Source organism: Macaca thibetana, chromosome 6, assembly GCF_024542745.1.
Source record: "Macaca thibetana thibetana isolate TM-01 chromosome 6, ASM2454274v1, whole genome shotgun sequence".
NCBI lineage: Eukaryota > Metazoa > Chordata > Mammalia > Primates > Cercopithecidae > Macaca > Macaca thibetana.
Genome location: NC_065583.1, coordinates 21004204 through 21030131, shown reverse-complemented (window position 1 = coordinate 21030131; position 25928 = coordinate 21004204). Strand labels below are relative to the sequence as shown.

The window sequence follows — 25928 nt, the reverse complement described above, 5'->3', positions numbered from 1 at the left end:
GTCTGCCCCTACTTGGGGTGCCTCCCAGTTAGGCTACTCGGGGATCAGGGACCCACTTGAGGAGGCAGTCTGTCCATTCTGAGATCTCAAACTCCACGCTGGGAGAACCACTACTCTCTTCAAAGCTGTCAGACAGGGACATTTAAATCTGCAGAGGTTTCTTCCGCCTTTTGTTTGGCTATGCCCTGTCCCCAGAGGTGGAGTCTACAGAGGCAGGCAGGCCTCCTTGAGCTGTGGTGGGCTCCACCTAGTTCGAGCTTCCTGGCCACTTTGTTTACCTACTCAAGCCTCAGCAATGGCGGGCGCCCCTCCCCCAGCCTCGCTGCCCTTATGGCTCTTATTTTGTGAGAATACTAGTGGTCTGATATGGGATCAGAATTGCAGTAAAATTCTTATCCTGAACCAAAGTTGAGGAATAAGAATAACAATATCCTAATAGCAGAAGCCACTGTTAACTGAATATTTCCTCTCTGCCAGTTGCTGTGCTAAGAGCTTTGTGTATGCTGACACTTAATCTTAGAAAAGAAAAACCTTTGATATAGATATTATAATTTTATTTTATGGATGTGGAAACAGGCTCAGAGAGGTGAATTAATTTACCCAAGGTCATATGGGTTGTAATTTGCAGAACCCCAATTCAAACCCAGATCTGTCAAATTCCAAAGTCCCTGTTCTTACCTACAATGCAATATAGGCACTTAAAAAAATTGATCTTAATTAAATCATATTCACCTTCCTGAACCAGAGCATCTTGATTTTGATGCTATTTTACAAAGGTTTTTTTTTTTTTTTTTAAAACAAAACAAAACAAAACAACAACAACACTGGTGAATTTAACTAGCACTCAAAAAAAAAAAAAAAAAAAAAAAAAAAAAAAAAAAAAAAAGAAAAAGTTTCCCAATTTAAATTTCTCTAGTCCTTCTTTATCACACATACAAAATAAAATTCCTCAGGATGAAGATGCTTATTTCTTTGGTCATTTCTAGACAATATATTTTCTAGCTGCAGTGGAGATATTTACTAGCAGCATGGAACGTGAGATACTTACATATAACCCTTAAATTTGTTGAGGTGGTTGTTGGGTTTCTCACACACGATGGTATTGTGGAAAAGCTCTGGTTCGAACTGTACCTCCTGTGAGAGAGAGGACTCTGTGAGTTTATTAATTCAGAGGGATCTAGTCTTAATAGGATCATTGGGAGAGCTAATCACTGTTAGAACCATTGCAAATAAGGTAATCCCTGCTTTGTCACACTTTGATAGTTGTAATGTGTCAGAAAAAAAGAGTTAAGTCCTCATTAAGGAAGAGAAAGCAAATGTCAATGAAAAGTTTGATGGAGGGCAGAGGGAGGTGACTACCGTGATTGCATTTCTCTGACCTGCCTGGGTCTGGGGCTCTAACCCAGATCTAATAGAACTTACTGCAATGATGGAATGTTCTGAGTCTGCATTGTGCAGTATGGAAGCCACTAATCACATGTGGCTATTGAGCACTTGAAGTTTGGTAGTTTGACCAAGGAATTGTTTTCTTTAAAAATTTAATTTGATTTTAATTAAGCTTAAATAGCTACATGTGGCTAGTGGTTATCACATTGGACACCATAGAAATAGATTATAAAAAAGAAGGCATTATAAATCACACCACATAGAGGTATCCACAGCTAAAATGCTTGTGCATGTAATATTTCCAGGGTTTTAAAAATATATATCCATTGGCTGGGCATGGTAGCTCACGCCTATGATCTCAGCACTTTGGGAGGCTGAGGCAGGCAGATCACCTGAGGTCAGGAGTTCAAGACCAGCCTGGTGAAACCCCGTCACTACTAAAAATACAAAAATTAGCCAGGCATGGTGGTGTGTGCCTCTAATCTCAGCTACTCAGGAGGTTGAGGCATGAGAATCGCTTGAACCTGGGAGGTAGAGGTTGCAGTGAGCCAAGATTGCACCACTGCACTCCAACCTGGGAGAGCAAGACTCTGTCTCAAACAAACAAATATATATATATACACATACATACACACACAAACACATATATGCATATCTCCACACCCACATATATTTGTGTAGGTATATATACATGTGTATTTACACATTTTAACAATGAGATTTAGTGTTCATAAATCTTGAACATTTTTACATGTTGTTAAATTTTTCTACATCTTTATTAACATCTGCACAAAAACCTGTTGTATGAATATGTGGCAGGCCAGGTCTCACTAACGCAGGCCTCCATTACAACTGTCCCAGCACTGAGTAGCTAGATTAAACATTAAAAGCTGATTGAGCCAGTGTCCCTATACAAAGGCTGGAATGTAACAAAGATCCCACCAAGGTTGCCTAGGCTTTTCCTGGGCTTTGAAGCATGAGAAGATAATGAAGGAATTCTTAACAGGACCCTTTTCAGGATGAAACAAGTTTCAATGGGGGTCTAAAGGAATTCCCCAGGCCTCCACAAACAAGTTTAACGGTGTCTGAAGGAACTCCCCAAATCCTTATGATTTGTCAGGAGACAAGATAAGGTAATCACCCCAGCACCTAGACTCATTTAGATTAAGTAAACTTACCAAGGGTCCAGAAGTAGGTCTTCAGGACTCAGACCTTAGTTATAGATTAAAAGAAGTTAGTCACTTATGTCTTCAGATGAACGCACACTTACACGTAGACATATACCTTAGAAGGTATACAAATTCTGTAAAACTTTGTAATTTTGAGTTAGTCTGGCAATAACTTCCAGGCCTTCTCCCTGTAACCTGTTAGAGAAATAAAAACTCTCTTCCTCCCCAGTTCATCTGCATCTCGTTATTGGGCCACGAGAAATAGCAGCCCAACCCTCAGTTTGGTCCAGGAACAAAATTGACCATATTTCCTTTAATCATTTCGCCATTGAATAGGTATAGTGTTTCAATTTGTTTTGCTATTATAAAAATGCTGTGAAAATAGTAGCTAATAGAACAAAATAAATAGCATTTACTGAACTCTTATTTCTGCCAGACACTGTAATGAGAACTTTATATATTATTTATTTTCAAGCTTACCATCATTCAGTGAAGCAGGAACTTTAATTTGCCTCTCTTTAGAGATGGGAAATCTGTGACTGAAAGGTAAAGAAGGCTCCCCATGTTTAAATCTCATTGGCTGGGATTTTAATCCAAGTTCAACTGCAGACCTTCTACTCCTTACTTGCACAGCACATTACTTCCTGGTGAACAGTCTTGTAGCTAAATATTTTAAACACATCATTGATTCTTTACTTTTTAAAGGCATTTCTCTTGCACAAGCTCTTTTAGTCCATTGGGGGTAAAACACAACTTGAGGTGGGGAGATCTTGCTTTCTGACTCTCCTCTACGTTGACTAATACTACGTTCAACTCATGAGCCTTCGTTTCTTCATCTGTAGAATGGAGCTAACATCACCTGCCCTGCCCATCTTAATTGTGCCTCAGAAAACAGCATCTATGTGGAAAAGTGTTGAAACCTGTAACATTCCACCCAAACAGAAGGCAGCAGTGGTAAAGGTGGGATTGGAAACAGTTTCCTGGGTAGAGCTTTTAGCAAGGGGTGTGAGTTTATCACTGAAAGCTTCAAGGTACAACTGTTCAAAGGGGCAAATTGATTCAAAGAAGTGATAGCATTTTCTGGCTTCGTGTAAATATACTGTCCATTGGATCTGAGGGGGTGCCAACATAAATAAACTCTCTACTCACTTGAAATAAATTACCCATCCAGGAGTTTCTAAAAATATGGCCCTTTTCCCTCCAGGTATTGATTCTTTCAGGGACAAACACTTGCTGAGCTCTGAGATGATGACAAATTATGCTGTAATTTGTCAGCTGCTTTCATGCCCCTGATTAAGCCGTGTGCTTCACTCCTGATCCACACCACTCAGCTCAGTGCTGGGTCTCTAAATCCAAACTTATTTCAGATATGACTGGCAGTGGGGTCTGAGCACTAATGATCCCTCTGTAATGCCTCGGAGTCCCTGCCGCCTGTTTAATCGCACCCCCCGGGCCCCAGCAATGGTGAAGTTTGACTCTTGTTTCTCTGTTGGGGCTTCCTAGCCACCTCCCTCCTGAAATGTCCCTTCCTCCCGCTGTGTTCTCCTTGTCTGCTGAGCACAGGACTTTTGCCCCTATCTTCCTCTTTTCATGGAGAGGTGACCCTGCTCTTTCTAGCTACTTATTCCCTGGGCTCTCTTCTTCAGTTGGAGGAAGAGGGGCTGTGGACAGGGGCACATGGGTCCTGCTGGCTGCAAAGATAATCATTGAGACCCTGCTTGCTTTTAAGGATTTGCTGTATTTCCCTGCAGGGCAGCTGCTGGGCCAGCCCAAGACACAGAGTTGCCCAGCCTTACAAACCTGTCAGGGTTCTTATTTATTTATTTATTTGAGACAGGGTCGTACTCTGTGACCCAGGCTGGAGTGCAGTGGTGTGATCACAGCTCACTGCAGCCTCGACTTCCTGGGTTCAAACAATCTTCCCAACTCAGTCTCTTGAGTAGCTGGGATTACAGGTGTGCACCACCAGACCTGACTGATTTTATATTTTATAAAATAAAATTATATATGTATATATTATACATACATATATAAATATATACGTGTGTGTGTATATATATATTATAGAGATGGGGGTCTTACTATGTTCCCTAGACTGGTCTCAAACTCCTGAGCTTAAGCAATCCTCCTGCCTCAACCTCCCACAGTGCTGGGATTACAGGTGTGAGCCATCGTGCCTGGCCAAGGTTCTTATTTTAACATTGTTCAGGAGTTTCTGATTCCCTTGTGAGATGGTGTAATGTCCTCTCACCACCCTGTAGTTTTTCTTAGCTTATGGATGAAGCTTGCCTCACTGGCCACTTCTTTTTGACTCAGCCTGTTATCTAAGGCACTGCCCTTTGATGAAAGTCTCGCTATCTAGCAAAAGGCCTAGGGAGCCATTAAGACACAGGAAAGGACCAGTCCCTTCTAGAGAAGAGTGTGTATCTCTGCAGCGCTTTAGGTCAGACCTACCTATCTGGAGCACTTACTATGTGCCAGACACCTGTCATTCAGTTCTCACAAAAACCTGAAGAGGTTTGGACAGACGTGCAGATGGAGACTAAATTAAAATGTCTCATGGTTGGTAAGTAACAGAGCCAGGATTGCCATTCACATCGTCAGATTCTAAAGTCATTATTGTCATCATCATCATCATCATCATCATCATCATCATCATCACCTTTTATTCCTCCTCTCCTGTTATTATTATTCTGTCGCACTTATTGAATGCTCGCTGTGTACTAAGAATCAACTAAGTATTTTATACATGCCATCTTCTTCAATTCTTACAATAATTCTATCAGGTAGGTACCATCATTATCCCGATTTTACAGATAAAGGAATTGAGGCTTAGGGAGAATCTGTGATTTCCCCAGTGCCCTCCAGCCAGCAAAGCAGGACAGCAGGCTTTAACCTTAGCACCACTCACTCCCTAAGAGTCTGCTCCTTAACCACAGTGTTATTTGGATGCATAGAGGAAAGATGAGTAATTAAGCTCTCCTTTTGGCCCTATTTCTTTTCTATGTTCACTACTCAATGCCTCTGAAGGACCTAATGAATACATTCTCTAATATATAGTTGAAAATATACAAAAATTATAATGAATAAGCAATGCAATGTGTTATGTCTTCCAAGTACATTTGCATTTTAAAGTAAGTACCTACAAAGGGTAAGGGTTAAAGTTAAGGCATTAATTGGCCTAGAAGACTTTTTTTTGATAATTTTTATTTTTTAGCATTTAAGATTTTTTTTGGCCACTCCCTCTATGAAGCTCACTCTAATCCCCACAGAAGGGTCTGCCCCAGCCTATCAGAATTGCTCCTTTTCATGTGCTGCCACCACTGCTGCTATTTCCATTGAACACCTCTGCCTAGATCTGTGCAACCTCTGGTAGACTGTCATCTTCCTCTGGGGCATCTCGTTTAATACCTTGTTTTTGCAGGCACACCATAAAGATGTGTTGAGGTAAGGTTAGTACTGGAGAGGGTGATGTTAGAAGCGTATATTTTGAAAGGTGATGGGTGAGGAGATACAAAGCAGACCTCACTGTAAAGGCTGACCCATGCCATAGAAAAAGCCCCAGGTACAGTCTTAACTTTGATTGATGGGAGTAAGACCCCTTCTTTTATGGGACTTCTTTGGCTCAACAAATTAAAAGTGTAGTCACGGTCCTAGATCCCACCTTGGGCCAGTCTAGTCTCCCGTTCATTCACGCGTGCATTCAAGCTTTTATTTACTATCTATGATAGAGGAGTCATATGGGACAGTAAGTGAGAATCAAGGGAAGAAAGGGGTGATTAACACAAATTAATGATTGCAGCCATAAGACAACTCAAAGTTCCCAGTTCAGCTCAGATGTGTCAATAGCGGTATCTTTGTGAGTAAAGGAAAGTGGGCCTGGTGCCAGGGTGTAATCAGTGCTCAGGGTTGAGGTCCTCCTCACTCACCTGTGTCCCAGGTGCAGCAAGCCTGGCATCTTAGGCTGGCATATATTCCATTAGCTAGAATAGGCCATTTCCCTTGCACTTGACTCAAGTTTTACTTTTCTAGGCTTATTTCCTTTTATTCTTTACAATTAATGATCAAATTGATCAATACTTGTGATTAAATAAATGTATGAATGATCTTTTGGAATTGTTTGTAATGGATAGCTGTTTTCTGGCTATACATCGTCTGTTTCATCCTTTTTCTGTAAACTCTTGGCTTTCTTGTGGGAAACTGCCAATCCTCTCTGGTTTATAATTGTGATGAGAATGTAAGTAGTGATGCCCTGCCCATTAAACTCTCCCACTGTGGGGCTTTGACTTGTGTGGAATGACTCAAGGGAGGAACAGAAAGAAGGAGACTGTTAAGTAATTCTTGCAACCAAGCTGTTTCTGTAAGCCAGTGGTTCCTGATTGGTAGATTAAGCTACTACATCTTGTCTACAAATCCCCTATATGCTCCCAAATGCTGTCTGTCGAAAGAGTAAAAATAAGTCTCACATAGGCATGTACCACTATCTTTCAGATTTCTGAAGGAATTATTGAGATTAATAAATTAAAATTTCATTTACAAATTCACTAGATTCAGTGTAACTTTTGGTTTTAATATATGTTATTAAATAATGGACATTGAAAGGACAATTCCTTTTTTTTTTTTTATAGTCACAAAGGGTCTTTTCTTTTTTTTTTTTTTTTAATGGAACCCATAGTCATAAAGTTCTTACAGGATTAGAAGAATATCTTAGACCACTTTGAAATCCCTCTGTGTCCATTAGGAAGTATCACTTGTGAAAGATTTTGTCGACTGAAGAAAGGGAAACCAACAAAACCCTTTCCTTAAACATAGAAATCATTTATGTATTTAGTTTTTACCAAGAGTCAAGAATATTTACCAAAAAAGACGGGTTGGATTAGTGACTGCCATGCTTCTGTGAAGCTCTTGGTGTCTGTTTCTACATGATTCCCAGGCTAGAGGACTACCAAGGAGAGCCACCGCCACCTGGGGATGAGGATAACAAAATGGCGGCACTGACCCCGCTGTGTGGACTGCTCAACTGACTGTTCCAAGGAGTAGGGGTTATAGGGTGGGCAAACCATGCCAACTAAGGAAGCTACACAGGAGGTATGCTGCAACCTTGGAAGAACACTAAAGTGTTTTTCATTTTAAGTTATCAGTTGTCTAAATGGTGAAAGCAAACGTTCTCCACACCCCAGCTGCTGGGCTAGGTGATTGAGGTTTTCTTCCTGGTATACAAATTAAGCAACCCTCTGATTTCTGAGAATCCTATCTGAAAACTAATGACAGTTATCAGCATTTGATAACCTTTCTGCTTCCTGGTAGGTGAAGGTTCTTTTCAAGATAACCCACAACAGGGTGACTGGCAGTTACCTTCCTCTGGCTCTCGATGAGGAAATCATTTGCATATTCAATCACTCTAGAGGCCCCTGCCTTCCCTAGTGATTCACCTACAAAAGCAGGCAGATTGGGCCGGAGGGCTGAGGGAGACTCTGTCTTAAGGATTTTTTTTTTACAGTTTGAGTTCCCTTTTGTCAAGTGGACAAATACTCTGTTTCCCAGTTGGGCTGACTAAAAGTAATCTTGAGACCTTGCTATGGCATTTCCCAAACATATAGGGCATGGGCTTGGATGCCAAGCAAATACTGGAAATGGGATGATTTATTCTGTCATTTCTAAAAGGAACTAATTGTTGGCAGAATTGTTAACAATTGTCTGTGTAATTCCCTGTAAGAGCATGCAGTCACACCCTGTACCTCTCTTGTTTACTCCTGAGCCCCCAGAGCATGCTACAGCATCTACCACAGAGAAGGCTTTTTAATAAATATTTGATGAATGAATGTGTGAGTGGTCTGATGCCTGAAATATGAACAGGTGCCACCAGATGGCCAGTGGCGCCTTAAGGGAGTATTACACAGACAAAACTTTTCTGTACAAATTCTTTCTTGCTGTGGATAACTGAAACACAAGAAGATGATACGAGATCCAGCGTTTTGTACCTCATGTTCTGGCAAAAGAATATTAAGTTGTTCATGAGAGATATGATCACAATGTGTCACCTCTGCTGAGAAACCACAAAACAAAGATCCAAGTATGGTGTCTGGCAACAGGAGGACCTCATCAGATGTTGGTTGAGTAAATGAATTTATTGAATGGACTATAATAGTTGAGAGTGGCAAGAGCAAAGTCCGTGGGAGCACAGAGGAAGGAATGATTACCTGTGGGACACTGGTCAGAGTGTTGCCTAGGCAGAGAGAGGTCAGAAGGGAAGGACATTTTGGGAAGAGGGATAACAGTAGGAACTATAGGAGAGAGACAGAGGGTATTAAGCCCCCTTCCTTAAGGATGAATGACCATGGTCACACATAAGTTAGGTTTATATACTTCTGATGAGTCATAGATAAATGGCTCTTTATTGCTGTGCTATTCAGAACTCTCACACCCCACAGACCAATTTCAAACATGAGTCCTTTGTTTCTGGCCAGAGTTAATTTGTCTAGGAATGGGTACATGATACCAGCCAGGCCAGTCAGCCTCTTTCCCCAGGATGCTTTTCAATCTAGACATCGGGGAAGGTTGCTAGACCCTCTCTGGGGTTAAGCTATAAAGCACAAGTACTACTGGTACCACGTTTCATTCCACATGAAGGAAGTTGGTTGGTAAGATTGAAGCCAAACATACCGCAAGAAACATAGACAAGAGATGGACATTGTACTGATGGATTCTGAAGTCCTCATTCCACATGAACCTAAGGGCCAACCCACTCCTTATTTTTCTAATAAATTTAATTTTTTGTCCACACTATTTTGAATTACAGTTCTGTCACATGTAACCAAGAGTCTTAACTAATCCATATAACATATTAGATTGGTATGGTTTTCATTTGAGATATCAAATGCTTCCCACATTGACCTTAAATACCCACAATTGGTTAAGTCAGTGAAGGCCAATACTAAAATGTTAATACGTTGTCTTGGGTAATGGAGGTAGTAGGAAGGAGAAAACTTTAAGATATAATTCATTAATACCTTAGGTTATCATCCATAACTTTAAGATATAATCCATTAATATTTCACCTTTCGGGCTGGGCACGGTGGCTCACGCCCATAATCCCAGCAGTTTGGGAGGCCGAGGAGGGTGGATCACAAGGTCAGGAGTTTGAGATCAGCCTGGCCAACATAGTGAAACCCTGTCTCTACTAAAAATACAAAAAATTAGCCAGGCATGGTAGCGGGTGCCTGTAATCCCAGCTACCTGGGAGGCTGAGGCAGGAGAATCGCCTGAACCCAGGAGGCGGAGGTTGCAGTGAGCTAAGATCATGCCACTGCACTCTAGCCTGGGCAACAGTGCAAGACTCCATCTCAAACAAAACAAAACAAAACAAAAACAAACAAACAAAATTTCATCTTTCACATAACCTAGCAGAGTTTCCTCATAAGGCCCTAAAGGAAAAGACCTTTTAATAGAAGTGTGCAAATAATGCTAGACATTGGGAAGAGGGGATGTTGTATGAGTGTGTGAGGAGAGTGTGTACCCACATGCAAGTAGAAGACTGGAGGAGATCACCACAATGAGGCCAGAAGTCTATAGAAAATAACAGTTTTTCATAGGGTTGTCCCATCACCATCAAGTTATTATTGTTATAAATAATTAAATCTAACATTTATAGAGCTTTAGAATTTTCATACAGATGAAAATTATATTCATTTGAGAAATAAAAATACATATAGAGAAAGTTAAGAATAATTCCAGCAATGGGAGAAATAATCAGGTACATCAGAACCGAGTTCTAATTTGGGCTCAACACTATATGACCTGGATAATCTTTGACAAATTTGATCTCTCCGAAGTTATTTTCTCATCTCCAATATGTTGCTAGTTCCTACCATTTCAACCTCATAGAATTTCTGTGAGTGTTAAATATCAAAAGGGGTTGGTGTAGTGCAGTGGACAGGGAATTTGCCTGATATGGGAAAAAGATTACATATTTAATATTGATGAGGTGCAGTACCAAACCTCTATTCTTGAATTTGAAGTGTCAGCATGAATCCAGATGTATTTAATCTTAAAAATGTCCTAGTCGTGTTCATTTAAATGGCAGAGAAATAATAATCAATCCAATAGTAATAAACTCCTCTAGCATGTACTTATTGTGGTTTCTATTAAAAGGAACCAGATCTACCAAAGACCACTAACGTCATGTGAAAAGGACTCAGGAGCCACTTCTCATTTTTAAGAAGCTCCCACTGGCTAGAGATGGGGCGATAATGAGAGACAACAAGTGCATTGATTTGATGTCAGATATTTTTAAAACCATGAGTTCATATTGATGCTAAAAAAGAAAAACCCACTGAACACCTTTGGAGGATCCTAGGCAACCAACTCATTATTTTGAAAAGTGAATGAGAGGAAAGACTCAAAGGCATCCATTTTCTCTACAGAGGGGACACCCCACAGTGACCCAATATTTCATGAGGGGAAATTTTTCCTTATAAACCAATTAGAATATCACTAGTTTTCCAAATTCCATTGAAGTAATGGATCTAAACAACCATCATCAACAACTATTAACAGTGAAAACAGATAGATGTTTTGTGCCTTGAGATGGTAGCACACTGCAGTTCCTATGACATAACATTGACATGCACATGCACAAATGCCAAATCTAACCCGAATCTGACTTAGACACTAGTTCCTACTACCACGTTGTAAAAATACAGTGGTCAGAAAAACATGTTAAATGGTTCCACAGGAAGACAGCGCACAGACTATAAGAAATCATAAAGGGGCCGGGTGCAGTGGCTCACGCCTGTAATCCCAGCACTTTGGGAGGCCGAGGCAGATGGATCAACTGAGGTTGGGAGTTCGAGACCAGCCTGACCAACATGGGGAAACCCCATCTCTACTAAAAATACAAAATTAGCTGGGCATAGTGGCACATGCCTGTAATCCCAGCTACTCTGGAGGCTGAGGCAGGAGAATTGCTTGAACCTAGGAGGCAGAGGCTGCGGTGAGCTGAGATCGCACCATTGCACTCCAGCCTGGGCAACAAGAGCGAAACTCCATCTCAAAAAAACACAAAACAACAACAACAACGACAAAAGAAATCATACCGGATAAACAACCTGGTTTATTAAGCAACAAAAACTATGCATTAAAAAGAGAGCTAAATGGGGAACTTACAGAATAAAAGAGTTTAAAGAAATTAATCTCAATATTTGTTCTTATTTGGATCCTGATTCAAACAAATGGAAAATATTGACCACTGATTTGAAAGTTGACATCAAAGAATTGTTGCCAATTTTTAGGTATGATAGTATACTTGTATATTTTTATTATCCTATCCTTTAGAGATACATAGTGAAATATTTACGGGTGAAATGAAATATTGAAGATCTGCTTCAAAATAATTTGCAGAGAGTAGAGGGTGGGGACATAGATAAAACAAGACGGTTATAAACTAATTGTTGAAATTAGGTGATGGGTCCATAGAAATGTATCACATTATTCTCTCCAGTTTTGTATATACTTAAAAATTTCCTTTACAAAAAGTAAACAAACCCACCAAAGATCTGTGCCTGAGTTTGAATCTGAGCTCAGTTAACCTAGAAAACAGGGTTTCTTAACTGTTCTTGCCTCATTTGTTAAATGGAATAATAAAAACACCTATTTTACAGGGTTATTTGTGAGTAGTAGAAAGAAATAATAGATATAGAACACTCACTGCCTATGGCACATAGGTGTTGTAATCTCGATATTATATACTACTATGAAGTCATATTTTAAAAGAATCCTAGAAAATGTGATCTGTGCTCAACATTTAAGCACTGATCAACAGGTAGAAAGCACTAAGTTTCATTCTTAAAGGAAATTTGGAGAAGTCTGTCAGGACAGGTCCCATTGCAAATCTAGCAGGAAAGAGGAACTTTCTCTGGTTTTTAAGGGCAGGCAAGGTTAGAAGACAGGCAGCTACCTTTGCTTTAACTGAGGTTTGGCATCACTAAAATGGGATGGTAATAAATTTCTTCCTACTGGATCTCAACTCTTTGTTGGTAAAATTCTTCTCTAAGTACCTTAAAATCAATACATACTTCCACTGCAGAGGATCCAGGCTACAGCAGCTATTCGTAACTGAGCAAATGGCTTAAAAGCACTAACCATAGTCAAAAGGGAGACTCAATGGAGAGTTTTTAACCTGAGCAACAAACAGCATGATTACTACATTGATCAATGATGCTCTGGACCAGTGCCTTTCAAACTTTCATGTGCACGTGAATCACCTGAGGATCCTGTTAAAATGCAGATTCTGGTTCAGTCTGGGGTGGGGCCTGAGATTTCACATTTCTGACAAGTTCTCAGTGATGCTTACTGAAGTGACTGTCCACAGATCGCACTTGGCACAGCAAGTTCCCAGTTGGCCCTGGGGAATGATCTGACCCATGCTTCAGTGGGACTTCGGCTTCAGTGATTTGGAAAATAGATAGCCAGGGACATGTTTGATCTGAAACACTAATTGGAAGCATCCATTTCTGATTCTTTGGCTTTGGTAACTGTTACATTTATTGAAATGAATGCTATATACTCCTTTCCAGGTGTTAAATTCCTAGGTTAAAACTCTTTTACAGAAGAGGTTTCAGGTATCAGAATGTCACCAAAGAGAAAACTGTACATTTGAACTCTCTAATAAAGTCCTCTTGCCCGCTGGACAGGTGTTTAGCATAATCCTAATTTTGAATTCCTTCCCTTTCCCCTCTTTCCCTAACAATGGGAAGTGAGAGTGAATATCTCAAAAATAGGTCAATAATTTTATAAATTCAAAGATGGCCCATTGGGATAAAAGTTCCAGTGGAAAAAAAAAAGTTGATTTAGTCCAAGAAGAATTCTGAGACAAGGATTTGAAATTAACTCTTTGGCAGCCTTGAGGATAATCTGCAATGTCATGGGAGAAAGACTCTTTTAAGAAGTTCTTTAATGTTTATAATTTCGTTTGAACCTAAACAGGAAAGGGAAGAATGGACTGCCTAAGCCACGAGGATTCGTCAACTTCTCTGTTACCCTTCACCTGTTGTGACCATGTCTGTACCACAATTCAGGCTAATATTTTCTGAAAAGCTCCATAGGAATGTTAATAATATTTGTGCTGAAATATAATTCTTAGGTTAAATAAATTTGGAGAGCTCAGGGCTAAAGAAAGTTTAACAGGCCTCTTGACTCTAGGTTTTCTCAGAGATGTTAATATGTTAATGAACATTGGAACCTGCAAGAGGGGACCACAGAACAAAAGCTTCTTAATGTGACTTGACCATGGACCATGGGTTTTTCAAGAACTGTCTCTTGGGATAAGTGCTTAGCAGACTCTGAGAAATGCTGATCTATGGGAGCTGGGATAAAGTGTGTCTTACTGACTTTGAATTACCAGAATATAGTAATTCTCGTCCTCTAGAAGATGGTAAAAATGAGTGTGGGTATATGTGTGGGGTTAGATGTTCCTCGTAATCTCTGCGGTTAGTAAAAACCCTTTTGGCAAGGTGAAGGTCTCAAAGACAGTAGGGACTTGGAGAATAAACTATCAAAAGCCATTAATACTTATTACATAAGACATCAAATTTCCAAACAAACCATATTTGTAGGTGTTCAAAATCTTTGAGATGATTAGTGAGATTTGCTCTTTCAGTGCCTCAGAGGTTTCATGTATAAAATAGGGATAGTGATGCCCACCTCCCATGGTGGCATAAGGCTTAAAATAGACAATGCATGTAAAAGAACTAGTATATAGTAAGAAGTGCCTAGATGGTAGTTTTCTTCCCATTACTAGGATAAGTGTTTTTTGGAAGCACTGGAGGTGGCACCTTTCCTTGGTTGTACAGGTTTTCAAGGAGGTGGTGGTAGGTTTATATCAAGATCGTCTGGGAGAAAATTTTTTTAAATATGCACACTCAAGGCCCTACTCAGTCCTAGTGAGTCCTAATTTACTGGTGGTGATACAGAAGGATGCATATATATATTTAAAAACTTTCCCAGTGATGATTATGATACACCTTCAACACCTGTAATATACTTGCAGCAAATCCCTTAGTGGTAGCCCACCCCTCCTACAGTAGTTCCGAGATGTGTTTCTTGGGATAAAAGTTTCTTGTGCTTAAATGTTTAGAAATACTACATAATAGCACCTGTCCTTCTCTTTGGGGCTTATTAAAGTATCAGAGTTCTGCAGAACACAATATTTGAAAACTGGTAACCTACTGTCTTCTCATATTACTTGGCCTTGCAACATTTATTTTCCTTGCAACTCTCATCCACATGTTTGTTCAATACATTAGGGAAATCCTGTGGTATAGAGTTAGCCAGAAGCAAGTTCTATCCATACTCAGAAATCTTTCTGCCCTAAAAGTATAAAGGAGAAGCAAGGTCGCAAAGAGCAGCCAAGATGTCTTCCCCCAGGGAGCAGGCTGAGCCCACTTTCATTATCCCTGCCACCTGCTATCTGTATGTGGAAAGAATCCTGGCAACAATAAATGTATGCTTTCAAGTAAGTATCTCTGTGTGAACTCAAGGTAACAGTTAAAGGGCCAGGGATATGAGCTACTGAGCCTTAAAAACTGAGGCTCTGGGCACTTTCCCACTTTCCCACCAATCCCAGCACTTTGGGAGGCTGAGGCAGGCCGATCACGAGGTCAGGAGATTGAGACCATCCTGGCTAACATGGTGAAACCCCGTCTCTACTGAAAATACAAAAAATTAGCTGGGTGTGGTGGCGGGCGCCTGTAGTCCCAGCTACTCAGGAGGCTGAGGCAGAATTACTTTAACCTGGGAGGCTGAGGTTGCAGTTCCACTGTACTCCAGCCTGGGTGACAGAGTGAGACTCTGTCTCAAAAAAAACAAAAACAAAAAAAAACACCAAAAAACAAAACAAAACAAAACAAAACAAAAAAAACAGAAAAACTGAGACTCTGGACAAACCTGGCTTTGAAGCCTGCTCCAAAACTTCCCTGCTCAGTGACCTTGGACAAGTTATAGGACCTCCATATGCCCCAGTTTCCTTATGGAAATGGAGACAATAATAGTGCCCATCTCATTGGGTTGTTTTGAGGATAGACGAGATAAACAAGCAAAGCCCTTACTATGGAATCAATAAAAGTCTATTATTATTACTAAAATGAAAAAAAAAAAAACACTCGAGCAAAGTGAGGGGGAGAATCAAGAACTGAGACAGAGTAGAGAACCCTGGAAACCTTCAAGCTTAAATAATCTCCTTCCTTTTGCATAGGAATTTATCTCTCTCTTTTTGTTTTTCTTTTTGTAAATCATCTCAGCAAGTGCTCTGTGAGAACTGAGGGTTAGAGTTGGAGAGACTTATTAAATTGACTGGTCTATAGCACCGGAGTGTGAATGTCCCTTTCACCTGACTCTTCATTCCAACTACATCCCAAACTAGCTGACTAATTAATATGCAAAACGCAGTTTGGGAACTGCTGCCAAAGACAAAAAGAAAAGTCACTGGTTGAAATGAAACAACACTGACATGACTGCCAGAGAGAGAGAGTAAGAAAGTTTCAGAATTGGATAAAGATGTTGGGGTAGGGAGGCTAAAGGGTAGATTTACAAGTTTTACTGCTCCTATTTGGGAGGCCAAGGCAGGTGGATCACTTCAGGTCAGGAGTTTGAGACCAGCCTGGCCAACATGGTGAAAACCCAGTCTCTACTAAAAATACAAAAAATTAGCTGGGTGTGGTAGTGCACGCCTGTAATCCCAGCGACTCAAGAGGCTGAGGTGGGAGAATCACTTGAACCCGGTAGGCATAGATTGCACTGAGCAGAGATTGTGCCACTGTACTCTAGCTTGGGTAACAGAGCAAGACTCAGTCCTAAAAAAAAAAAAAAAAAAAAAAAGGTAGAATAGCATAGAAAGTCTCAGAGTGCCTTGCATGTGGTCAGGCTAAGGTGTCATTCTTACATACTAAATACTCACCCATGTGCACATACACACGTGCAAGTGCGTGAGTGTGTGTGTGTTTGTAATATTTTATACATTTCTTATTGTTACTGTTGAAAAGATTTGAAAGCCTCTGGTCAAAGGGCAGGCTACAGAGTTCTGAGCCCAGAAACAGATTGTTATTGCTTGTCTAGAATGACTCTGTGAACTTAGACCAGATCTCACCCTGCCTTTTTGCGAACCCTACAGTGATTCAGCAAATGTGGCTGTAATAAGCAGAGGTGAGCAAACTCGGAGACAGGGCTGCTGCTCAGTGATCGACTCAGAGCCTGGAGACCAGTAGGCATGCTCATCTACAGGGGGTGGTGGTGGTTTCCATTTCCAGTGGTGGCAACTGCAGCCTTGGTAGCAGCAATGGTTCCCATTTATTGTGAGTCTCTTGGGTGGCAAACTCTTTATTCTGTTCTTTACTTTCCTTATACCATTTGAATTTCACAGCAAAACCATGGGATAGCTATTATTATTCCCAAGATATGCACAAGAGAACAGGCTTCTGAGGACCAAATCAATCACACAAAGAGGGTTTTATGAGAACTGTTTGTCAGGTGCTTAGAGAGAGGCAAGGCAAGGTACAATGACCCTTGCTCCTAGAACTTAAAAACTTACTTGAGAAGTGTGAGTCTGGAAAACTGTACTCTAGCTCATGAGGATCTCTGAGGAATAAATCATTTGCCTTCCTTCTCCCAGATCCTCTGACTCATTCAATTTCTCCCCAGCCAAAGGCTGGCAGAATGAAGAAAAGTGATAAAATTGTACTCTTTTCCCTGGTTAAAGAAAGGGACCATATTGGAAATCAACTCCCACAAGGAGAATTTTAATTGCAAATTGGAATATCACACCCGGCTTCAGTCAGTCAACACATATTGCCTATGAAAGCACTGATATTAATACCAAATGTTCACTGGTCTTTTACTATGTGCCTATCTTCATGCTAAGTCAGTCATGTACCTACCATTTAGTCTTCAAAACTACCCTATGGAAAGGGAACTATTTTTGTCCCCATTTTCCAGATGAGGGAACCAAGGTGTGAGAGGATAGTAACTTGCCCAAGGTGAGATGGCTGATGAGTGGTGGGACCTGGGCTTTGAACCCATCTCCGTCAGACCCCAGACCCTGAGCTTTTACCCACCAAACAATCATGGTTTCTCCATGATGTCTGAGGTACCGTTTATGAAGGGGTGGGGATTAAACAAAAGTGTCAGTGCCACTGCACTCCAGTCTGGGTGACAGACTGAGAGCCAGTCTCTCTCTCTCTTTTTTTTTTTTTTTTTTGAGACACAGTCTCACTTTATTGCCCAGGCTGGAGTGCAGTGGTGTGATCTTGGTTCACTGCAACCTCTGCCTCCTGGGTTCAAGCGATTCTACTGCTTCAACCTCCCTAGTAGCTGGGACTACAGGTGCCTGCCACCATTCCTGGCTATTTTTTTAATTTTTAGTAGAGACAGCGTTTCACCGTGTTGGCCAGGATGGTCTTGAACTCCTGACCTCAAGTGATCCACCTGCCTCGGCCTGCCAAAGTGCTGGGATTACAGGTTTGAGCCATCGCACCCAGTGGAAACCCAGTGTCTTAAAAAAAAAAAAAAAAAAAAAAAGTATCAATGATCTCTCTCTGCCCTCAAGGAGGCTTAAGCCCTATTGAGAAGTTAAGGAATACACAAATGGAAACATAGTTAATGATACCTTGCTGCAATTTAGGAGGGGCAGAAGGAGTATTAGGATTAGTGGCAGGAGAGATTGCTAGGGCTGAGCTGGGCAGAGTGAGTTGGGATTGGATGAGCACAGAAGAGGAGTTGGTCCTAGGGATAATGGAACAGACATTACACTCCTCGGTTCAGAACTGAGAGTATAGCTTCCTCAATTGAACAGAGTGGATCCCCATTTAGAAACTCTGAGGCCTTCAGCAAGTTATTTAACTTCCGTAAGCCTCAGTTTCCTCATCTGTGATATGCAGATAATATCCATCTCAGAGGGCTGCTGGTAGGATTTGGTGTATCTAAAGTGCTAGGGAAAAGGAGGCATCTACTACTTTCCCCTCTACCCACTAGGTTTAGTTCAGTTTTCCAGTAGGGTAGGCTTGCTTCCTGTATTTGACTTTACCACTGAAGATCTTAGAAAGAGCTCTACCTGCTGTGAGAAGCCCTTCACCACACGTCTTTGCTTGAGGTTTGTCTCTCCATCCAAGCTGGCAGTTTCCAGATGGCATATCCCGCTGGGGTCCGAGGAAAAAAGGAGGAGTATGTCTGCTGGGACAATCTCGTTGCATTTCATTTGGATGAAGTCTCCCACGCGCACATCCTTCCAGCACTTCTGCACGTAGGTCTGCTCTTTTCTTGGGTGAGACAAAGACGGGGTCTGAGTGAGCTTTAAGTTTCAACTAATGGGAGAATAAAGGAAGGTCCCACTAGCACCTAACTATCCACCAAGTTAGCCTGTCATGAGATTGCCTTGTATTCTACCTTACTCCTGAATGACCACCTCATAATCTCTCTAGAATAGCCAGGCATAATCTACAGAATCTCATTAGTACAGATCTGTCTTTGGGCGTGGTGTCTCACGTCTGTAATCCCAGCATTTCTGGGAGGCCGAGGTGGATGGATCATGAGGTCAGGAGTTTGACACCAGCCTGGCCAATATGGTGAAACCCCGTCTCTACTAAAAATACAAAAATTAGCTGGGTGTGGTGGCGCGTGCCTGTAGTCCCAGCTGCTCAGGAAGCTGAGGCATGAGAATCGCTTGAACCTGGGAGGTGGAGGTTGCAGTGAGCTGAGATTGCGCCACTGCACTCCAGCCTGGGCGACAGAGCAAGACTCTGTCTCAAACAAAACAAAACAAAACACAAAACAACAAAACAAAATCTGTTCTTATGAACATTTAAAATTTTTCCTGACAGCCAGTTCTTGACCAAGTCCTGTGTTCAGCCCTTGCTTCCTTACAAGAGAAAAATTTTAAAAGAGAAGGTAACTGTGTTGTCATATTAATGTGGTACTACTCTTAATATCCACCATTTACCAGAATAGCCACTTGTTACCAACGAAAATAGAGTTTCAGGGAACTGGGATTTGGGAAAGATTGTTTTTGATTATAAGGAGAGTGATAATAGGAAAGGCGAGGATATCTGCCACTGTCCAGGAAGATCCGGAGCTGCACTGAAATTGAACACTCTGGGCAGTTAGGGAATTAGGAAGATTCTACCAGGAGTTTTGACGAAATGACACCTTACAGTAACTGTGGAATTAGAGGGCTGAAGAAATCTGAGGAAATTATTTTATCTTCCTATCCAATTTATCAAGCTGAGATAATAATAGTGACAGGAACAATGACACATTTAGCATTTCTTACCTGCCAAGCGCTCGTGTTAATTCACATTTCATTTACTTTGCATAATAACCCACAGAAGTAGATATAATTATACCCATTTCACAAATGAGGTACTTGGGGGTCAAAAAGAAATTTTTCAAAGTCTCACAAAAACAGAGCTGGAACCTGAACCTGGGTCCAGCCTGACACCAAAGCCCACAGTTTTTACTGCTTGAGTATACTATCTCCCTGCAGGTGGTACCACAGCCTCAGCCTTCCCACCTCCAGCTAAGGAACTCCACACTTCTCAAGGCAATACATCCAATGCATCCAATGCATCCTTTTTTTTTTTTTTTTTTAGACGGAGTCTTGCTCTGTTGCCCAGGCTGGAGTGCAGTGGCACGATATTGGCTCACTGCAACCTCTGCCTCCTGGGGTCAAGCGATTCTCCTGCCTCAGCCTCCTGAGTAGTTGGCATTACAGGATCCTGCCACCACGCCCAGCTAATTTTTGTATTTTTAGTAGAGATGGGGTTTCACCATATTGGCCAGGCTGGTCTCAAACTCCTGACCTCAAGTGATCCTCCTGCCTCGGCCTCCCAAAGTGCTGGGATTAGAGGCGTGAGCCACCTCTTCTGGCCGCATTCTATTTTCAAAGAGCTCTCATTTCAGAAAGCCTTCCTTCTGCCTTAACCAAATATTTAAACAGTTCTGCTCTTCCAGGTAATACGGTCTATTCCATCTTCCACCATTCTTTAAATATTTTAAGGCATTCTTCAGGTGTCCCATGAAGACTTTTGGGTATGCCAAGCCAAATTTAACTTTCCAGGTGCCCTCAATTATTCCTCATGTGACACAGTTTCACGATCTGTTCCGGAGGTGTGGGCTCATCTGTCTGCATTTGGAAATGTCCCGCTTTAAATGTGGGATTTGAAACCAAACTAATATCCCACATGTGGTCCTTCTAACTGAGCCCAGCTGACTTGAAGCTGGGTGCCTCTGAAGGCAGCCAGACCTGGAGAGCCAGGCTTTCCTTTGCTGGGCTTCTCCACTGATGCTGAGCGCCTCTGGGCATGTTCTTGTTTCTGTTTCTGCTGGAATCTGAGCTGCACTGGGCATGACATGTCTGCTCTTCCACAGAGAAAGGGTCGTGAATAGAATTCCGCTTTTCTCCTTTGACATCACAAAAGTCCCTGAGGAGGAAGAGGGTTTTGGTGTCATCCTCCCTTCCTAGAGGCCCTCTGGAGAACCTCAGACAAGTGTTTCTAACATCTAATCTTCCTGGTTATAAAAGATCTTCTCAGAAGAATCCCCCAGCCCCGTGAAATAAAGGTGCTTCCATTTGGAAGGCCGAGTCTATAAAATAAACAGGGGCATTGGAATTGGGGAGCAACGTTAGAACTCGAAAGAACCCAGGGTTCTGCGGAAGTGCTCCGCGGTTCTGGGAGCTCAGTGCAGCAGACACAGTTAAATGTCATCCAAATGACTATTGAGACCCCTCTGAGACCCCAAAATCCTCAGATTTTGGGAGTGATGTATCTGTAACATTTTAGTAATAATTCCTCCTTACATGCGAAAGCACATGACAGGTTTCCAAGCACCTTTCAGTTGATCAGCTGGTTCTGTGCTTCCACTCCACCCACATCACTTTTCCTTTAAATTTTTGTGGGTACATAGTAGGTATATATATTTATGGGGTACATGAGATGCTTTGATACAGGCATGTCATGTGTAATAATCACATCATGGATTCTGTCTTGTCTTCCTCTTTTTTTTCCCCCTCCTTTGGCTTCTGTGTCCTACTGGATAATGCCTTTGGGGATGTGGGGTATCAGCTGATTGCTATAATCTCAGCATTCTACCCAGCATTTGAGATTGGATTCAGGGAGAACACCTTGCACTCTGAGAAATCCTGATCGCCAACCTTCCCAGAGCACACGGGTTTTGAAGGTTTTGGTAAATAGTAGTTGGCCAGTATCTGCATACAGAGGCATATCAAAGGCAAGGCCAATACACCTCCATCCATGAACACTGAATCTCATTCTTCCCCTTTGTAATAAAGGACTGCACTGCTTATTCTAGGATGTAGGTTACAAAGGTGCTGGAAGATGGAGTGCCATGGAGAGGAGCTTATGGCATATGTGTTTTTCTGAGTTCTCACTTCTATGAGCTGGGCTGGAGTATTGCCCTGTCAAGTCCTGTCATTAAGTATCAAAGGAGCCACCCACAAGTGGTAAGTCAGACTAGTCTCTCTCTTCTTTACATTACTCGCTGGATCCCAAGGGGTCACTGCTGTACTGGTCATAATTGTCTGTCTTTCCTTTAGACATAATCCTCTCTTCCTTAGGATCGCCTGCAGTGGTGAAGAAATATTCTCAGTCACTTTTGTGGGTTTACCTTCTCGGAGACAGAGATTGCCCAGTTCCAGGGATGCTCTTCTCAAACAGAAGCACACATACCTCCAGGATACCCTGGTAGGCATCTAGGAATAATAAAGCTATGAGATCCATATGACTTTGGGGGCATTCATTAAAAAAAAAATTTAGGGGAAACAGTTTAGTAGATTGGCTGGTAAAAAATTTGAAGAATTTTATTTATAGTAACTAAACTTAGTTATGTTACGGAATCAGAGGCACATTTTGTAGGAATTTTAGGGATTAAAAAATGAGATCAGGGACATTTCCTTCTTGCCCTGGGCCACTTTATGCTGGTCTCTTGAATCTCTAGTGTCCACTTTGTCTCCTCCACTGTCAGGACCATGTCTGCAGAAAAGTCAGGGATGCACACAGCCCAAGGGGGTTCAGTCAGAGGAGGTGATGACTGGCCGAATCCTGCTAATGCAGAAAAGCAGCATGCTCCTGCACTGAGTGAAGCCCAGGGGAGACCAGCAGCTGGCCAGGACCCACTAGCAGAAGTCATGCTCTCATTAATCCAGCCTGTTTGAAACAGCTGCCCCAGGTGGACACATACACACACCCTGGATTGTCCCCCTGCTAGTGGGTCCACACCTGGGAATGACTGCTATTTTAGTTTTATGCGATGTTCACTGCTGTTTAAAAATCAGACAAATCAACATGGCCTGGGACGAAGGCTCCATCTGGAAGATTCTGCCACGAGGAAAATTAAGTAGTGCAGTGCTAAACGGCTTTCCGAGAGGAGATAGGGATTATTAAGAGGATGCCAACTGTATGCCATCAGGGAGCAGGTGAAAGGGAAAACAGAGGGAGGAGAGGATGCTGAAGGCTCCATTTTTCAAGTATCTGGATTTTATTAAAACAGTTTCAGGCAACTAGTGTAGAGGGGATTTGTCAGAAGTATTAGTTATCTTGCGGAACTTCCCATTCCACATAGGATGATGAGCTGACCTGGGTTGTCCTTCAGGAAGCTCAAATGCCAGCCCAGAATGCTCAGTGCCATGTCGCTAACCCAGGGTGAGAGAGGAATGCCCGAGAGAATGACTGCAGCATAGGGATTGAGAGAGGCTTTGAATCCTGGTTTCCCTGCTTACAACCTGTGTGACCTACAGATCACAATGGGGTTGGGGAGGTGGATTAGAATTGCAGGGCTCAGGGAAGCACCAGAAAGAAACAGCTGAGGCCAGAGAAGTGGCAGGGGGTGGGGAGAAGGGGGTGACCAGAACCCCTGGCTGGACTGGAAATAGTGGAGGACACATGTGATATTTACCAATCTGAGGATGCCTAGATATATCCGTGGAGAGTTGAGGATTAGGGTGGGAGGACTGAAGTCCTAAGTAAGCAGATTGGAGCTGAATGGCATGTCATTGGGACGTTTTTATTAATGGGACCTCATTCATACCCAGAAGCTAGTGAGGGGTGGAACATTTGGGTTACCTTAATACAGTATAAAGTTCTTTACACCAGGAGGATGTTTGAAGCCTCAGGTCTGGAGATAACCTACTCCTGACCTTTTTGACCATGTGGTGGCAGTAAAGAAAGCAGAACTGCACATAGAATGTCACCAGTGATGGCCATGGAAACACTGTGCTTCAGAAGACATAGAAGTCGCAGGTGCCATCCAGCAAGGTCATAGCCACAGGGTACAATTCTTCAGATTGGGGGTATTCAAGATCATGAATTGTCTCCCAAATGCTCGTCCTTTAACTCCTGCAGATCCAAATGCTGCCTTTCTCTTTTCACTCCTGGGCACTGGACATGATGGTGCACATCTTGTTGCCACACTTCCCTGCATATTAGCATCCTATTTCCTAATTGTCATGTGCATCTTCCATTTTAAAGAATGTAAGAAGCTTGCTAAGAGCTTCAATGATCCTGGGTCTTATATTTCTATATGCACACAGAGTTGGGTATAGTGTTTAGCACATGGGGGAGTGTTCAGTAAATATCAATTGATTCCGTGTATATTTTTCTTGAATACAGGTAGTGGAAAGGCAGTTTTTTATAACCTTTGGCCATTTTAACATCTATCTTTTTTGTTGTTGTTATAGATACCCTAGTGGAGACTTCTAATAATGATAAATTAAATTATTAGCTTACATGTATTGAATACCTATAATGAACCCAGCATTTAACCTCTATTAAAGGTTAGCTGCCTAGTAATGAAATAGCTTTTATTGTTATCGTTATCCCTATTTCATAGATGATGAAACAGGCTCAGAAAGTTATCTAACTTGCATAAGTTCACCTATGTGAACAGGTGTGTCTACAAGGACAGATGAGTGATGGTGGTGGGAGCGACATGGCTCAGCATGATCTCGTGGCTCTGTTTTGGAGTGAGGCAAGAAGCTGATTGAGCCCCAGAAGAAGGTGACATAAACCTAGTAGAGGCTGTGTTGAGAACAGGAGCCTCACCTTTTCCGATTTCCTTAATGGCAAAACAGAGGCCATAAATCCTCACCTGTGGACATACAAATCATGCCTGATGACAAGAGTGCAGAGCATCAGGGATACCTGAATTCTTGTTTTATGACTCTCCCACTCAGTGTGTTTTGGGGACGACCTAAAGCATTCTCTCCTGAAATGACAAGCTGAATTGGCCCAAATGGTTTATGGCCTTCTGTGAGCACAGGGTGAGGCAGTGGGAGTAGCGTGGGCACCTGCAAAATGGATGCTTCAGAAAGGAGCCTGGTTTGTTGGTGCCAAGGGCAGAGCAAAGGCCTGAGGGCTGGATGCAATGATCTGCTGGTCTGTAAGTCCAGCCAATGGCACTTTTCATAGCCAGGCTTCAAATGAGGGGGGGGGGGGGGGGGGGGGGGGGGGGGGGGGGGGGGGGGGGGGGGGGGGGGGGGGGGGGGGGGGGGGGGGGGGGGGGGGGGGTAATGGATGTTTTTCTGTTGTCTGCATTTTTCAGAGTCCTCCCTGAGGCCCATTTTGTTATATTATTAGACCTTGGAGTCAAGTTCTATGGTTAAAGATTTTCTTTGTCTTCTTTCATGCAGTTCCAAACTCCAGCCAGTGGTCATTCTTTCTTACTCCCCTTGGGTTAAGCTCATGATGACTTCTGCCTATCAAGGCCATCAAACTCTCCTTAGCAATATTTAAGCTAACATTTTATGAGTGGCACAGGATGCCAGGCACAAAGCTAAGCCTTTTAAAAGCAGTAACTCATTTAATACCTGCAGCAACCCCAGAATATAGTTTTAGGGTGAAGATAGGCTTGTGACTGTATTTTGATGCTCAAATAGCCCTGGTAAAGCTTAAATTCTGCCTGGTCAATCAGTTCATCTGCTTTGGGGGTTTCCTTGAGGGCTGTTATTCAGAGGAAATATTAGTACCAAATTGCAGCTTTATTAACAGCTGTACAAATATGATATTCTAATGTAGAGTCTATGTTAAGAAGTTGAGTTGGACCAAGTGGCTGACGCTATGAGCCAGATGAGGCCATTTACATCCTTTTTCTGAATCAAAATCTTGGTGTGGGTATGTTCAAGTGCGCTGTGGATAGAAAGGAAAGAAAGACGGCTAACACCTAGAGAGGTCTGCTAAATTCAGATTTTAAAATCCTGCCACATAGACTAGCAGGAAAAAATGACAGCGCAAAGCATAGATTTTGCTTTTAAATCATTATAACCCTATGTATCTGTGGCTCAGTGAATGTCCTTGGCTTTTACCAATAAAACTAGCA

The 25928-nt window shown here is 42.0% G+C and overlaps 2 protein-coding genes across 3 annotated transcripts in view; both read right to left on the bottom strand.

Moving 5' to 3' along the window:
- The window catches only part of SLU7 (SLU7 homolog, splicing factor), an 867785-nt gene that overhangs the window by 255217 nt on the left and 586640 nt on the right, over positions 1-25928 (bottom strand). The window lies entirely within an intron of this gene.
- ATP10B (ATPase phospholipid transporting 10B (putative)) overlaps positions 1-25928 on the bottom strand; it is a 364478-nt gene that overhangs the window by 85984 nt on the left and 252566 nt on the right. For both annotated transcript variants that reach the window (XM_050794772.1, XM_050794770.1), the window contains exons 6-7: positions 18655-18859; positions 1049-1134 (exon numbers count right to left, since the gene is read on the bottom strand). In XM_050794772.1, the coding sequence (XP_050650729.1) occupies positions 1049-1134; positions 18655-18859 (291 nt within the window). The remainder of the gene's footprint in view (positions 1-1048; positions 1135-18654; positions 18860-25928) is intronic.